Below are 13657 nucleotides of genomic sequence, written 5' to 3' on the forward strand. Positions count from 1 at the left end.
TAAAGGTGCTATTGGACTCTGATTTTATTGTGCTACTTCAGACCAACACGGCTACCCATTTGAATCTACCTCACAGGGTGTCTGTTCTGGGGGGGAAGGGGAGGAATGGGAAGGCGATTGTAAGCTGCTTTGAGCCTCCTTCAGGTAGAGAAAAGCTGCATATAAGAACCAACTCTTCTTCTTCTTCAGTAATATCAGGGCTCTCTCAGCCTCACCTCCCTCACAGGGTGTCTGTTGTGGGGAGAGGAAAGATGAATGTAAGCCGCTTTTATACTCCTTTGGGGAGAGAAAAGCAGCATAGAAGAACCAACTCTTCTTCTTATACCCTGCTTTTCACTGCCCGAAGGAGTCTTACCACCAATTTCCCTTCCTCTCCCCATAACAGACACCCATAACAGCTGGGGCTGAGAGAGCTCTGACAGAACTGCTCTAGAAGAACAGCTCTAACAGGACGACCAAGGTCATCCAGCCGGCTGCATCGGGAGGAGCGGGAAATCAAACCCGCTGCTCTAAATCGCGACATCACCGTGGCTCTCTGCCTCTGAGCCGCAGTTCCTTCTAATTCCTCTGCTGCCGATGACCCATTTAGAAGACGTCCCTTCTCTGCCTCCCATTCCTAACTGGCAGGAAACGGAGAGTACAGAGCCCCTTCTGGGAGAGCCCATTTCCCTTGGCTTTGTGTGTCTGCTCCACACACCGAGGGGCCTTGGCTTATCCTGAAAGGGACAATTCTTGATCCGGGGTGTCGGGGTGATCCTCGGTGCTTGGCTTCACAAAGAGCCAATTGAAAGCCTCTCTCTCTCTCTCTTAGCGCTGGAGTCAGCATGACTGGGCCTTCCGACAGAATGCATCGCTTAGGACCATGACTTGTTGCTTGCTGAAAAACGTCTTTGAAAGATTGGGGGCATCGGGATGTGGCAGGGCAAGACCTCAGTGGACCCCAAAGAGGGGTCATTCGGGGGGGGGGGACTCAGTGTGTTTCATGAACACAATGCAGGAGCATCGAAATTCACATCGGAGAGGGCAAATCGGCAGGCAGAGGGCCGCTGGGTCTATTCTAGACTGCGGCATAAGGACTTAAAAGGATACCTGCTAGATCTGGCCAAGGTGGCAATGCAATCCTAAATATGCTTTTCTGGGAGGGAGTCCCATCAGAGAGAGAAAGAGAGAGAGAGAGAGAGAGAGAGAGAGAGAGAGAGAGAGAGAGAGAGAGAGCTTGGACAGAACTGCTTTGTGCGAACAGTTCTAACAGGACTGTGAGTAGCCCAAGGCCACCCAGCTGGCTGCATGTGGAGGAGGAGTGGGAGATTCAAACCCGGCTCTCCAGATTAGAGGCCACTGCTCTTAGCCACGACAACATGTATCCGTTCTAGCAAAGCTCAGTGGCTAGTTAGACCTTTCCAGGATTTTGGCATGTTGGCCTCTAGCTCAGCATGGTTCCACGCCCCCCCCCCCCCACAGAACAGCCACTGTGAGCCCCCCCCCGGCTACCCCTCCCTGCTTACTCCGCTGTCATCTGGGCCACCAGGTCAAAGGAGGCGAAGCCGGCGTTGACGAAATTCTCTTTGTACCGTCCCATTTTGATAGCGTCCAGCCAGTCTCCCACAGTGGTGAAGGTTGTGTAATCCGGTACGGTACGGTCCAGGAGTGGCTGAGACACGCTGCGAAGGACGAGAGAGCCCAGAGGTCAGGCAAGGCTTGGGGGGAGGGAGGGGCTGCGGGGGAAGGGGCCGAGGCTTGGTGGTCCCCGGGGCACACCGACGGCTCAGGCCCGGCTACTTCCCGGTCTCTCTCGGCTCATCGCCCTGGTCTCCGTCCACCTCCAGCCCCAGGCTTATCGCATTCGAGTTGTCGGGTGGTTCTTTCCCACCATAAACCATGAGAGCTAGAAACTTGGCACGGACTACTCCAGACACAGCAGCTGGCCTGTGCTCGGGGAGGGCGAGGGGGCGAGCGACACTGACCCGGACTGCACGCTGGCGATGACTTTCAGGCTGGCCGCGTTACGGATCAGCTTGTCGAGCGTATTGACTATTTGTGCAAACTTGGGCCGTAGGTTGCGGTCGCGCACCCAGCAGTCCAGCATGAGCTGGTGCAGCGCCGTGGGGCAGTCCATGGGGGGAGGGAGGCGGTAGTCCTGTTCCACGGCGTTGATCACCTGGAGAGGAAACACAAACAGGGGATTTCTCCGTCACTCCGATTCACCTGTCCGTCTACGCGTCCGGATTTCTATGACCGCCCCTCCTGGCTCGGTGTGTTCAATAAAATGGTGATGAATACATAATGGTTAAAATTAGCAATAAAGAAGAAATAACATTTGTTCGTTCATTCTCATTCATTCATTCATTTTCTATAACGCCCTTCCATATGGCTCAGGGTGGTTTACATACAACATTACAGGGGAATACATGGAATGAAGTAACATACCACATAGTCAAATACAACAACAACAACAATCCAACAGGGGTTCTAAACAGCACAACTTCAGTGATCCCGACAACAACAATATAACAAGGACAGAAACTTAGCTAAAACCCCTAGAGAGGCCAGACTGGTTCAGGTCTGAGGAGGACCTGTGGTTGATCTCAGGCAAATGCCTGGTGGAGGAGCTCCCTTTTGCAGGCCCTGTGGAAACTGATCTCCTCAGGGAGCTTGCTTCACCAGGTAGGGGCCAGGGATCACCAGCTAGTTGGCGGTGGTGGAACGTAATGCTCTTTTGGAGCATAGGCGGAGAGACGGTCTTTCAGGTACACTGTTAAAAGCCAGTTAAAGCAAGTTAAAACACCTTTCTCAAATTCTGTCTCTGCTTCCATGCTTGAAGCAACGGCCTATAAGTATGCCCTTATCCCTGGTCTCCTCCACCCCCACCCCCACCCCGAAACTCCTCCTGGCTTGGAGAGACATACTTACGTCTTGGTTGGACATGTCCCAGTACGGCCTCTCGCCGTATGACATCACCTCCCACATGACAATCCCGTAGCTCCACACGTCGCTGGCGGAAGTGAACTTGCGGTAGGCGATGGCTTCCGGAGCTGTCCACCGGATCGGGATCTTACCGCCCTGCGGGGAGAGATGCTTGACCGAATTAATCCCGGCCTCCCCCTCTGTCCCCTTGTCGCTCTGCGGCTGGGCAGCCGCGGACGCGGGAGGCCTGGAAGAAGACCCATTTAGATGGTGGGAGCCATTCATACGTTCCCGGAAGAATCCGAAACAATGGCGAGCTAGCAATGACAAAAATTTAGAATATGCTCCCTTCGGCTAGCAGAGGAGTTAGTCTGGGTCCGGCCCAGACTTCTGTGCGGGCAGGGAGGGGCATGCCAGCGGGACTGTGACGTACCAGGGAGCTGGTGTACGTGGGATCTGAAGGGTCATCCTCCAAGAAGCGCGAAAGACCAAAGTCGGACACTTTGCACACCAGGTTGCTGTTCACCAGGATGTTGCGGGCAGCCAGGTCTCGGTGTACGTAGTTCATCTCGGAGAGGTACTTCATGCCAGCGGCGATGCCCCGCAGCATCCCCACCAGCTGAATGACTGTGAACTGCCCGTCGTTGAGCTGCCAGGCAAAGGAGGAAGACAACAAAGTCATTTCTTTTATTGTGTTTCATCTCGGAGTTGGAAGGGATCCATTAGGGACATCTAGTCCATCCCCTGCCTACTACAGGCACGGTATCCCCAACAAGTTAGGTACCTGAATGAAAATGAAGAGCTGGTTTTTATACCCCGCTTTTCACTACCCCAAGGAGTTTCAAAGTGGCTTACAACTGCCTTCTTTTCCCTATAACAGACGCCTGTGAGGTACGTGGGGCTGAGAGAGCTCTTGGAGAACTGCTCTGCAAGATCAGCTCTAACAGAACTGTGACTCGCCCAAGTTTACCAGCTGGCTGCACGTGGAGTATTAGGGAATCAAACCTGGTGTTTGCAATCTGTTTTGAGGCTCCTTTGGGGAGTGAAAAGCAGGATATAAAAATAGCTAAATAATAAAAATGCAGAATAGACGCAGCTCTACCTGGGTTCTAAATCTGCAGCTACTCTTGAGGGAAATACTAATGTAAAGTCAGCAGGCTGCTCTGGATAACACCCCATGTGCTCCTGGGCCCTCGGGAAGCACCAAACCCAGTCTTCGGCAGGACCACAGACTCACCCGCAAGAACGAGTCAAGGGCGCAGTTCTCCATGAACTCCGTGACGATCATGACTGGCCGGCTCTTTGTCACGACGCCTTCCAGGTGGATGATGTTGGGGTGGTCGAACTGCCCCATGATGCTGGCCTCACTCAGGAAGTCTCGCCTCTGCCGGTCGGTGTACCCCACTTTCAAGGTCTTGATGGCCACGAAAATCTCCCTCCGGCCTGGCAGCTTCAGGCGGCCCCGGCAGACTTCCCCAAATTCTCCTGCAGGGGATCAGGGAGGGAGGGGAAGAGAAAAGCAAGATGTTACATGATAAGGCCGGTAGCTGCCTGCCCCCCCCCTCTTGTGCTTTTGTCTAGGATGTGGGGAAGGGAGGGGGTCCCCGACTGTGGAGCCTGTAGGAGCATTTGGAATTCTGAAACAGAACTTAATTTAAAAAAAAATCTGCACAGTGAGTTAAATTTCCAATGGCCAATCAGAAGACTTGTTAGGCAAAATCACCACTAGGCTCCTCCCACTTCTTAAAAACGAGCACTAAAAAAGGTGTTGGCGTTCTCCACTATACTCATGGGCATCACCCTGGGGAGGCCTGCCCTACAGATATGAGATGGGCTGCAATCATGTGACTCACCTGCTCCAATCACCTCCTCGATCTTCACGCACGAAATGTCGATTTCCTTGGCGAACTCCCGGACAGCTTCGTTGGGGTCCTCATAAGTGAAAGGGTCAATGTAGACCTTCATCCCAGGGGTGACTGTAAGGAAAGAGGGATGATGAAGGCTTTAAGGGAGAGGCAGGTTACAGTGGATGAGCGATGGGGTTGTGAATGTCCTGCACAGTGCAGGGGGTTGGACTAGATGACCAGGAGGTCCCTTCCAACTCTATGATTCTATGATTGAGCACCCAGTGTAGGAAAGGAGGTTTATAGTTTGTTCATGTTCGGCTCTCTTAACATTTCATGGCAAAATTGCATGGAAGCTGACTTAAACGCAATTCTTTAATCGGCAGAGGGCTAGTCAAGCCAAAGTCTTTCGCAGATGGACTGAACTTGCTGGTGGTCAGTGCTGGCCTGAAAGCAGTTCATTTACAGATTGATTCGCTTTATTCGTATCCAGTGGGAACCCAAAGTGGCTTATGTCATAGAATCATAAAGTTGGAAGGGATCTCCAGGGTCATCCAGTCCAACTCCCTGCCTAACCTCAACCTCCTGTGTTTCGCCTTCACAACACCCCTGTGAGGCAGATTTAGGCTGAGAGAGTGTGTTTGTAGGCGACTGGCTCAAAGTCACCCAGCAAGCTTCCACGGCATGAGCGGGGATTCGAACCCTGGTTTCCCAGATCCTAGTCTGACACTTTAACCACGACACCACGGCGTCTAGAATGCTGGTGCTGTACCAGAACAATAACAAAATGACCAACCCAGTAGCGCCCGTGCAGTCTAGCACATACAAAAGGGTTTTATGGGACCTCCCCAAAGAAGGAACTCCTCTGATGACAAAATCTGAGTCGAGTGGCAACCAAGTTTTATTCTGGGAACAAGCTTTTGGGTGCATGCACACTTCTTCAGATCCATCTGGAAAGATCCAGGCGGGTCGCTGTGTTAGTCTGAGGCAGGAGAGCAAAGTTGAGGGCAGGGGCACCTTTAAGACCAGAAAAATTTAATTCTGGGTACTACAGGCAAAAGCCCTTCGCACCCGGGAATATCACTCAGGCTGGCCCTGTATCCTTCCTGGGTGCTGGCCCTGTTCTCCCTGCTCCATCTTGAGATCCAGCATGGTGAAGCTGTTTAGTGCATGCATACTTCCTCAGCTACATATGCACATGTACACTCGTGTCTGAAAAAGTGTGCATGCCCATGGAAACATATACCCCGACTACGACGTTATCTGTCTTCCAGGTGCCACCGGACTCATTTCTGCTGCTCCAGACTGGGGCCTGTTCCCCACACACTGGCCAATGCCCTTTCAACGCCTTTTGCGGCTGCATTTGACTGCGTCAAGTGGCAAAGCCCACTTGCAAACGGCTGCCAAAGTGGGTCGGAACTGCATTATTTAGCATGTGCGAAAGCCCCTTCGGCTCTTTCCTCTCCCCAGGCACAGTCACTTGTCTCCCTCTTCCGCTACCAAGGCTCCTCGTTTTCGTTCGGCATTTCCTCCTGCCAGGGTCTGTGCTTTGTTCAATTGGTTCTATGTTTGATTGTTTTCACGCTTTGTTATTATTAAGTCTGCTGGTTCGGTAGACAGAGACTCAGCTCTTGAAAACAACCAGCTCTTTATTCACGCCACCTCCAACCAGAAACACCAAACACTGAACCTAGGAACGGCCTGAACTTATATGCAGTTAAACCAGCCCACCGAGAGCCCTGGCTGGTCCTTAACGGACGGTTCCGATTGGTCCATCTGCCAAGGCAGATAGGGTGATTTATGATCCTTCATTTGCATGAGTCCTTGTAGCACCACATTGTCATATACAGAAGAGTTATTGTTAATTATTTTTATGACACGGGGTTTTGAATGCTTGCTGAAATGTGTGTCGTGATTTGGAAATTTTTCTGTTCCGCTTAATATTTTTGGTAAGGCCTTGGAGGAGGAGCTGGTCTCATGGCTTAAGTGCCACTCAGCGCTTAACAACCACTCAGGGCGGCTGTCCCGCCTCTGACTGCCTCCTCCTCCAACCGGCTTGCCTGTCTGTCCAGTGGCCAGCCAATCGCCTTCCGTCCCCCATCCCTGACCGCCCCCTCCTCCTTCCACTTCCCTCAGAGGCTCGGAGGCTGCAGATCCTGCCACGTGAGAACGGCCACTGCCATGAGTTCCCTTCCCAGGGGCCTCCATCCTGCAGCCTTTCCGGGTCCTGGGGGGACGGAGAGGCCATCTTCAGAGTTCTTACACCCCTCCCCACAAACTAGCACCCATTGTATTCCTGAATGCAACGGGCTTTGTCCCTGGTATATAAATAAATACATGAGACATTCAGAAATATACTCACTATACTGCTGCAGCTTCTCCGTGTACTCTGAGTCAGCGTTGTTTTGCTGTTTCCTGCTCAACAACAGAGGGGGAAAGGGGGGGGGAAAGTTCATTTGTTTGTTTGTTCATTTATTCATTCGTTAGTTCATTCATTCATTGCATTTATAGACCGCCCTTCCCAAGGGCTTTACGTCATGGAAATATATTAAAACATTGTCAAAGTTAAATAATACAATTTTCATATAAATTAAGAGTTAAAATGATTAAACCTCCATTAAAACAGCATGGGGCATTCTGTACTGCCCAAGGGTGTGTGTGGTTGGTAGGAATTAAGTGCTCAGGTAGGATTTCTCTCTGATTGCTGGCTTCATTCCTTCTGCCTATTTGCACACATTCCAGGGGAACGTTTTCAAAGGGGAGGCCAGTTTTGTTGGTGGTCTACGGGTCTCAACCCTACAAAGCACAATATTCTTCTTCCTCCCTGCTCCGCCCACCTGCCATCTCATCCCCAAGCAGTGAAACGCTCTACAACACGGGTCTCCAAACATTTCAGGCCTTAGGGCAGTTGGAATTCTGACGCAGTATGATGGGTGCAACTAGAAAATGGCTACCGCAGGAGGCGGAGCCAGCCACAAAATGGCCACTGCTGCTTTCATTAGTCACCCTTGTGCTGTGTTGGCAGCTGCTCCCAAGGCAATGTTTAAAAGCTCTGCACAGCCAATCAGAGGCCCTGCTAAGCAAAAGTCCCTCCCATCTTCTAAAGACCCTTTGTGGGCACTCTGTTGGGGACCTGTGCTCTACAAATTATCCTCTGAAATCCTGCCTCCCTGCTAGAATCATAGAATCAAAGAGTTGGAAGGCACCTCCAGGGTCATCTAGGCCAACCCCCTGCAGAATGCAGGAACTCACAACCACCTGCCCACCCACAGTGACCCCAATTTCATGCTAAAAGGCACAATTCAAATTCCAAAGGCTAGGTTTCCTCTCGCGGGTTCGATAGTCTTCTCCCGCTCCATCCTGCTCCACATGTCCCCAAACCCTTCCAGTCCCTGCATGTCCCTTGGGCAGGCATGGGACATTGCTGGAGATGGTCAGATCGACCCACAGCAAGCCCACCTTGCAAAGCAGGGAGAGAGGGTTCTGAGCTTGGTGCATACCCCTGAAACAAACCACATCCCCAAAGAGCCCTCAGGGTCCTAGAGCCCCCCCCCCCGCCCACACCTCCTGAGTCAGTACCTGAAGCAGACAATGGCTATCACCACCACAGCTATCACAAAGACGAGACCGGCCGTGGCTGAGCCCACAATCAGAGGCAGTTCTTGAAAGCTCTTGCTGCTGGACCCTGTGTGGAGAGGGAGAAGGAACAGGGAGGCTGTTGGGAGGTGCGGAGAGCAGGCCGGACGATGGGGACGGGAGGCCAGGGACCGAGAGGGCGGAAAGGAGAGGGCGGACAATTCCTACCGTTCTCCTCCGGTGTCCGAAACTCCATTGGGTGGCTGTACTGGCCGTAGCCGGCCACCGTGCGCGCTCGGACCTGCACCATGTAGGCCGCGTTCGGCTTCAGGCCTTCCAACCGCACCAGGTTCTTCTGGCTCGTGACGGTGTTGGCGATGCCGTCGCTCTGGCCCTGCTGCGGGGGCAAAGGATGGGAGGGCATCTCAGGGGAGATTCCAGTTTTCCCCTCCCCTTTTCAGGGTTATTGTCAATGGAGGTGGGCATTCGTCCTAGGGAAGGTTCCCCATTTCTTCTCTCCCCCCCTTTTTGGGTTACTGCCAGAGGAGGGCGCAGGGAGATGCTGCGAATGCTGGCAGGGGGCTCATGGGAATTGTAGTCCATGGACATCTGGAGGCCCGCAGTTTGACTACCCCTAAGCCAGAAGGTCTCAGGAGTACCCTGTGAGCTTCCTGGAAGAACGGGAATGGGAGCCCAGGTCTCCCCCTGGGGGTGACTCCGTAGGCACCACCCTGCACAGGATGGTGGCCTTTACCTTCTCAAAGTACTTTATCTCATAGTCCAGGATGATTCCGTTGGGCTGCTTGGGGGGCTCCCAGGACAGAGTCATACTGTTCCCCGTGGTGCTGTGCAGGTGCATGGTGGGAACTGCCGAGGGAGCTGCCAAACAGGGGAGGAAAGAAGAAAGGGGAAAACATGTCAGCTTCTCGACGCAGTTCGGCAAGAATAAAAGCCAAAGATCTAGTAACTGCTCAACCGGGGCCATGTGCTGAAGCTCTGACATGACGACTTCAAAGAGCTGAAATCCAACCTGTGCTCACCTGGAAATGTGCGCGTCTGTGTTTAAATAATCTGTGGAATCAGACATTTTTTTAAAAAACACAGGTAATAGGAAGGAAATGCCAGCTTGGAGATCTGCTCCAGCAGAGCACTAATTTTACTCCTTAGCTATGAATACTTTTAAGTAGGAATAGCCCACAGATTCTCTACAACAATGAAGACTAGAATCTTTGCTTTTGCACATGTCGGAAAATGCGCTCTCAATGCTCCTTTGCGGTCGTTTGCAAGTGTATTTTCCTGTCTCACACCAGAAAACCCAGTTGCAAACGGTTGCTGAAGTGCATTATCCCTTCTGTACAAAAGCTTGATGATTTCTGTGTTTTTTATTGTCCATTATGTGTGTGTGTTTGTGTGTGTATCTCTATCTCTGTTTCTCTCTATCTCTATCTCTGTCTCTATTTCTGTCTCTCTCTCTCTGTCTCTCTCTCTGTCTCTCTATCTCTCTCTCTGTCTCTCTATCTCTATTTCTGTCTCTCTCTCTGTCTCTGTCTCTCTATCTCTCTCTCTGTCTCTCTATCTCTATTTCTGTCTCTCTCTCTGTCTCTGTCTCTCTCTCTGTCTCTATTTCTGTCCCTCTATCTCTGTCTGTCTGTCTGTCTGTCTGTCTGTCTGTCTGTCTGTCTGTCTGTCTGTCTGTCTGTCTGTCTGTCTGTCTGTCTGTCTGTCTGTCTGTCTGTCTGTCTGTCTGTCTGTCTGTCTCTCTCTCTCTCTCTCTCTCTCTCTCTCTATCTATCTATCTATCTATCTATCTATCTATCTATCTATCTATCTATCTATCTATCTATCTATCTATCTATCTATCTATCTATCTATCTTGTTACTTGCCCTGAGCCTTAGGAGCAGGATGGGTTATAAATCCTTTTTTATTATTATGTCAAAATATTGGATTCTCTCCCCCCCCCCCCCCCCCAGGACAACGTGACAATTACAAGACCTGCTGCTTCAGACCAACACGGCCACCCACTTGAAGACCACACCGCGAAAGTGCTGTTTTGTGAGTCAAGAGTCAGGCCCATTGTCAATCAAAAGGAAGCTTCCAGGAGTGGATCTAGGCTCTGGAGACCTTTGGCAGAGAGGTCAGCTGCGTCCTTTCTCTGGCCCACTCACCTGCCTGGTTCGTGGTGATGTTGACCGATGCAAAGTGGGGGTTTTGGGGGTTCTTGTTGGAGACGCCGTTCACGGCCTGGACCTCGAAGGTGTACTGCGTGTGGGCCATGAGGTTGCTGATGCAGATCCGCCTCTCGGTCAGGCCGAGCTGGCGGGGGACGAACTCCACGTTGTCGTCGCAGCGCATGCACAGCCGGCGCTCCACGCTGCATTTCTTGCAGATGACGTTGTAGAGCAGGTCGTCCCGGCCGCCCGAGTCCTGCGGCTCGCTCCACTCCAGCACCAGCGAGGTCTCGTTCACGTTGGAAATGACGTTCCGCGGGGCCGACGGGACACCTGCAACGGGATGCACCCGTCAAAATAGCTCCCAGCATCCCAGTAAGAGCCAATTTGGGCCATTTTGCCCATCCAAAGAGTATATATTTTATACATTGTTGTTGTTAGGTGGGAAGTCGTGTCTGACCCATCGCGACCCCATGGACAATGATCCTCCAGGCCTTCCTGTCCTCTACCATTCCCCGGAGTCCATTTAAGTTTGCACCTACTCCTTCAGTTACTCCATCCATCCACCTCATTCTCTGTCGTCCCCTTCTTCTTTTGCCCTCAATCGCTCCCAGCATTAGGCTCTTCTCCAGGGAGTCCTTCCTTCTCGTGAGGTGGCCAAAGTATTGGAGTTTCCTCTTCAGGATCTGGCCTTCTAAGGAGCAGTCAGGGCTGATCTCCTCTAGGACTGACCGGTTTGTTCGCCTTGCAGTCCAAGGGACTCGCAAGAGTCTTCTCCCGCACCAGAGTTCAAAAGCCTCAATTCTTTGACGCTCGGCCTTCCTTATTTTATACATAACTAGTAGCAAAGCCCATTTTTAAAACAGGCTGTAGAAGGACGGGGGGGGGGGGGGCAGCAGAGCACAGTGGCTGAGTTTGCCAGCTGCACTGCCATGTTCTGCAGGTGATGAGCTGGGCCAAGCGCCCTCCCCTGAGCCAGGAGGCTTGGGTGCATCTGCCAGGAATTGTGGCCAGGTGGCCCTCCATACCCTCCTAGCATCCAGGAGGTAGCACAGTGCAGTGTGGCTGCAGTGGAGTGTGACAGAGCGTGGCTGGTTGGCTGTCCCCAGCTCCCAGTCTTACCTCCTAGCTGTTCTTCCTCTTCACACCAAGTGCAGGGAAGTGCTACGGAGGAGGAGCAGAGGAGCAGGCAAGACCCTTTGATTGGCCCTCAATTGGGGACTGCTATTATCCTGTTGGGGGGATGTCCGCAAGTGAGGGCCAATCAGAGGCTTGGCACGTCATCGGACGGACGGTAAGGATTTTATGCAGTATGATGATGGAGCGGAAACAGCTGTCAAGTTGCAACCTTGTAGAGTTCTCCAGTCAGAGACAAAGAGAGGTGGTTGCCGTTGCCAGCCTCTTTGTGGCAACCCTGGACTTCCTTGGTGGCCTCCCATCCAAATATCGACCGGGAACAACCCTACTGAGATCTGACAAGATTGAGCTATCCTGGGCCATCCAGGTCAGGGCTTATACCTAACAATTAAAACAAAATAAGAGGCTACTTTCATAGAATCATAGGATAATGCAGTTGGAAGGGACCTCCTGAGTCATCTAGTCCAACCCCCTGCACTTTGCAGGACACTCACCACCCTATCACTAATCCACTGCCACCTGCCACCCCCTTGAACCTTCACAGAATCAGCCTCTCCGTCAGATGGCTCTCCAGCCTCTGTTTAAAAATCTCCAAAGATGGAGAACCCACCACCTTCCGAGGAAGCCTGTTCCACTGAGGAACCGTTCTGACTGTCAGGAACTTCTTCCGGATTTTGAGACAGAATTCCTTTTGAATTAATTTCTTCCCCTTGGATTAATTTCATCCCATTGCCAAATGCCATTCCAAACAGACTGCTCTTCCTGAATCAGAAATTCTCTATTGGCATATAAAACCAACATAGTAAAAAGTACACCAAGGGAAAAGAATAATGCCACAAGTTGTCCTGAACGCTTATTCTAGTGCAACTTCATGGGGCCTTGCAAAAATTCAGCCATGCCTCTTGTTATTTCAGAGTTATTGTTATTCAAAAGGAAAGAAACATTTACAGGATCAGGAAGTCCCAAAAGACTGATATAGGCATCTGAACCTTTTTACTGGCAAATAATCCTTTCAACAAAACTTAATAGCAGAATCCAATCTGTTTCCCTACCTTTAATTTCATATTAACCAAAGCAGTATGCCTAAATCCTCTACCTCCCATATTTTCCTTAACTGGCCTAGGTTGCTTGTATCTGACAAAGTATGCATACAAACAAAAGCTTATACCCAGAATAAAACTTCGTTGGTCTTAAAGGCACCACTGGACTCAAAACTTTGTTCTGCTGCTTCGGACCTACATGGTGACCCACCCGAATCTACTGTGCAAACGGTATCCTATCCTGCTGTGTATAGCCTATTATAAGTGAGATTCTTATTTATGCAATTTTGGTACTGCTTAATGCAGCAGTAGTCAAACTGCGGCCCTCCAGATGTCCATGGACTACATTTCCCATGAGCCCCTGCTAGCGTTTGACTACCCCTGGCTTAATGTGTCACGTGAACGGTTCTGCTTTGCTTGTGTACTTTCCAGCTTTCTAAAATTTTGTACAAAGTGCTCCAAGCAAACTTTTAACCTTTTCATGAATGCACATGAAAGCTTATACCTAGAATAGCACTTGGTCTAAAAGGAACCACCGGATTCAAACTTTGTTCTGCTGCTTCAGACCAACACAGCTACCCAACGGAAACCGAGGTTGTTTGGAAGGTGCTTGTTTCCCCCCACTATGCCCCCTAACATCTCGATGTTCCAAGATATATTCATGGTGTTTCACATGCATTTGTCATGGTACTTGTTGTGAATTCTTCGTAAGGGTCAAGAAAGGGTAATGTATTTAGAGTAACAGGATGGATATGGAAGCAGCCTCTCAGTACAAAACGTACCTTTTGTTTGTCCTGGCATGAGCTCTGAAAAAACTGGTTCCCCGAGTTTGCAATTTAAGTTTGAATGACAGAAGAGGAGGCTGAGGAAGATACTAATTGGCTAGCGCCCGGACCGTCAACAACACAAGCCAACACCAATCCCTGAAGCAGTTTTGCAAATCTGTTTCAAAAATGTTTGCTTGCTCACAGGTCGGCCTCTTAAGAG

At 51.0% G+C, this 13657-nt stretch overlaps 1 protein-coding gene across 1 annotated transcript in view; it reads right to left on the minus strand.

Moving 5' to 3' along the window:
• Positions 1 to 13657, minus strand: part of EPHB3 (EPH receptor B3) — a 106433-nt gene that overhangs the window by 2502 nt on the left and 90274 nt on the right. Inside the window, exons 5-15 of the mRNA XM_077348255.1 lie at positions 10491 to 10826; positions 9079 to 9203; positions 8553 to 8721; positions 8328 to 8433; positions 7111 to 7163; positions 4758 to 4880; positions 4142 to 4389; positions 3338 to 3553; positions 2911 to 3060; positions 1965 to 2158; positions 1506 to 1661 (exon numbers count right to left, since the gene is read on the minus strand). Coding sequence (XP_077204370.1) covers positions 1506 to 1661; positions 1965 to 2158; positions 2911 to 3060; positions 3338 to 3553; positions 4142 to 4389; positions 4758 to 4880; positions 7111 to 7163; positions 8328 to 8433; positions 8553 to 8721; positions 9079 to 9203; positions 10491 to 10826 — 1876 coding nt within the window. The remainder of the gene's footprint in view (positions 1 to 1505; positions 1662 to 1964; positions 2159 to 2910; positions 3061 to 3337; positions 3554 to 4141; positions 4390 to 4757; positions 4881 to 7110; positions 7164 to 8327; positions 8434 to 8552; positions 8722 to 9078; positions 9204 to 10490; positions 10827 to 13657) is intronic.

This window comes from Paroedura picta, chromosome 8 (genome assembly GCF_049243985.1).
Source record: "Paroedura picta isolate Pp20150507F chromosome 8, Ppicta_v3.0, whole genome shotgun sequence".
NCBI classification, from domain to species: Eukaryota; Metazoa; Chordata; class Lepidosauria; order Squamata; family Gekkonidae; genus Paroedura; species Paroedura picta.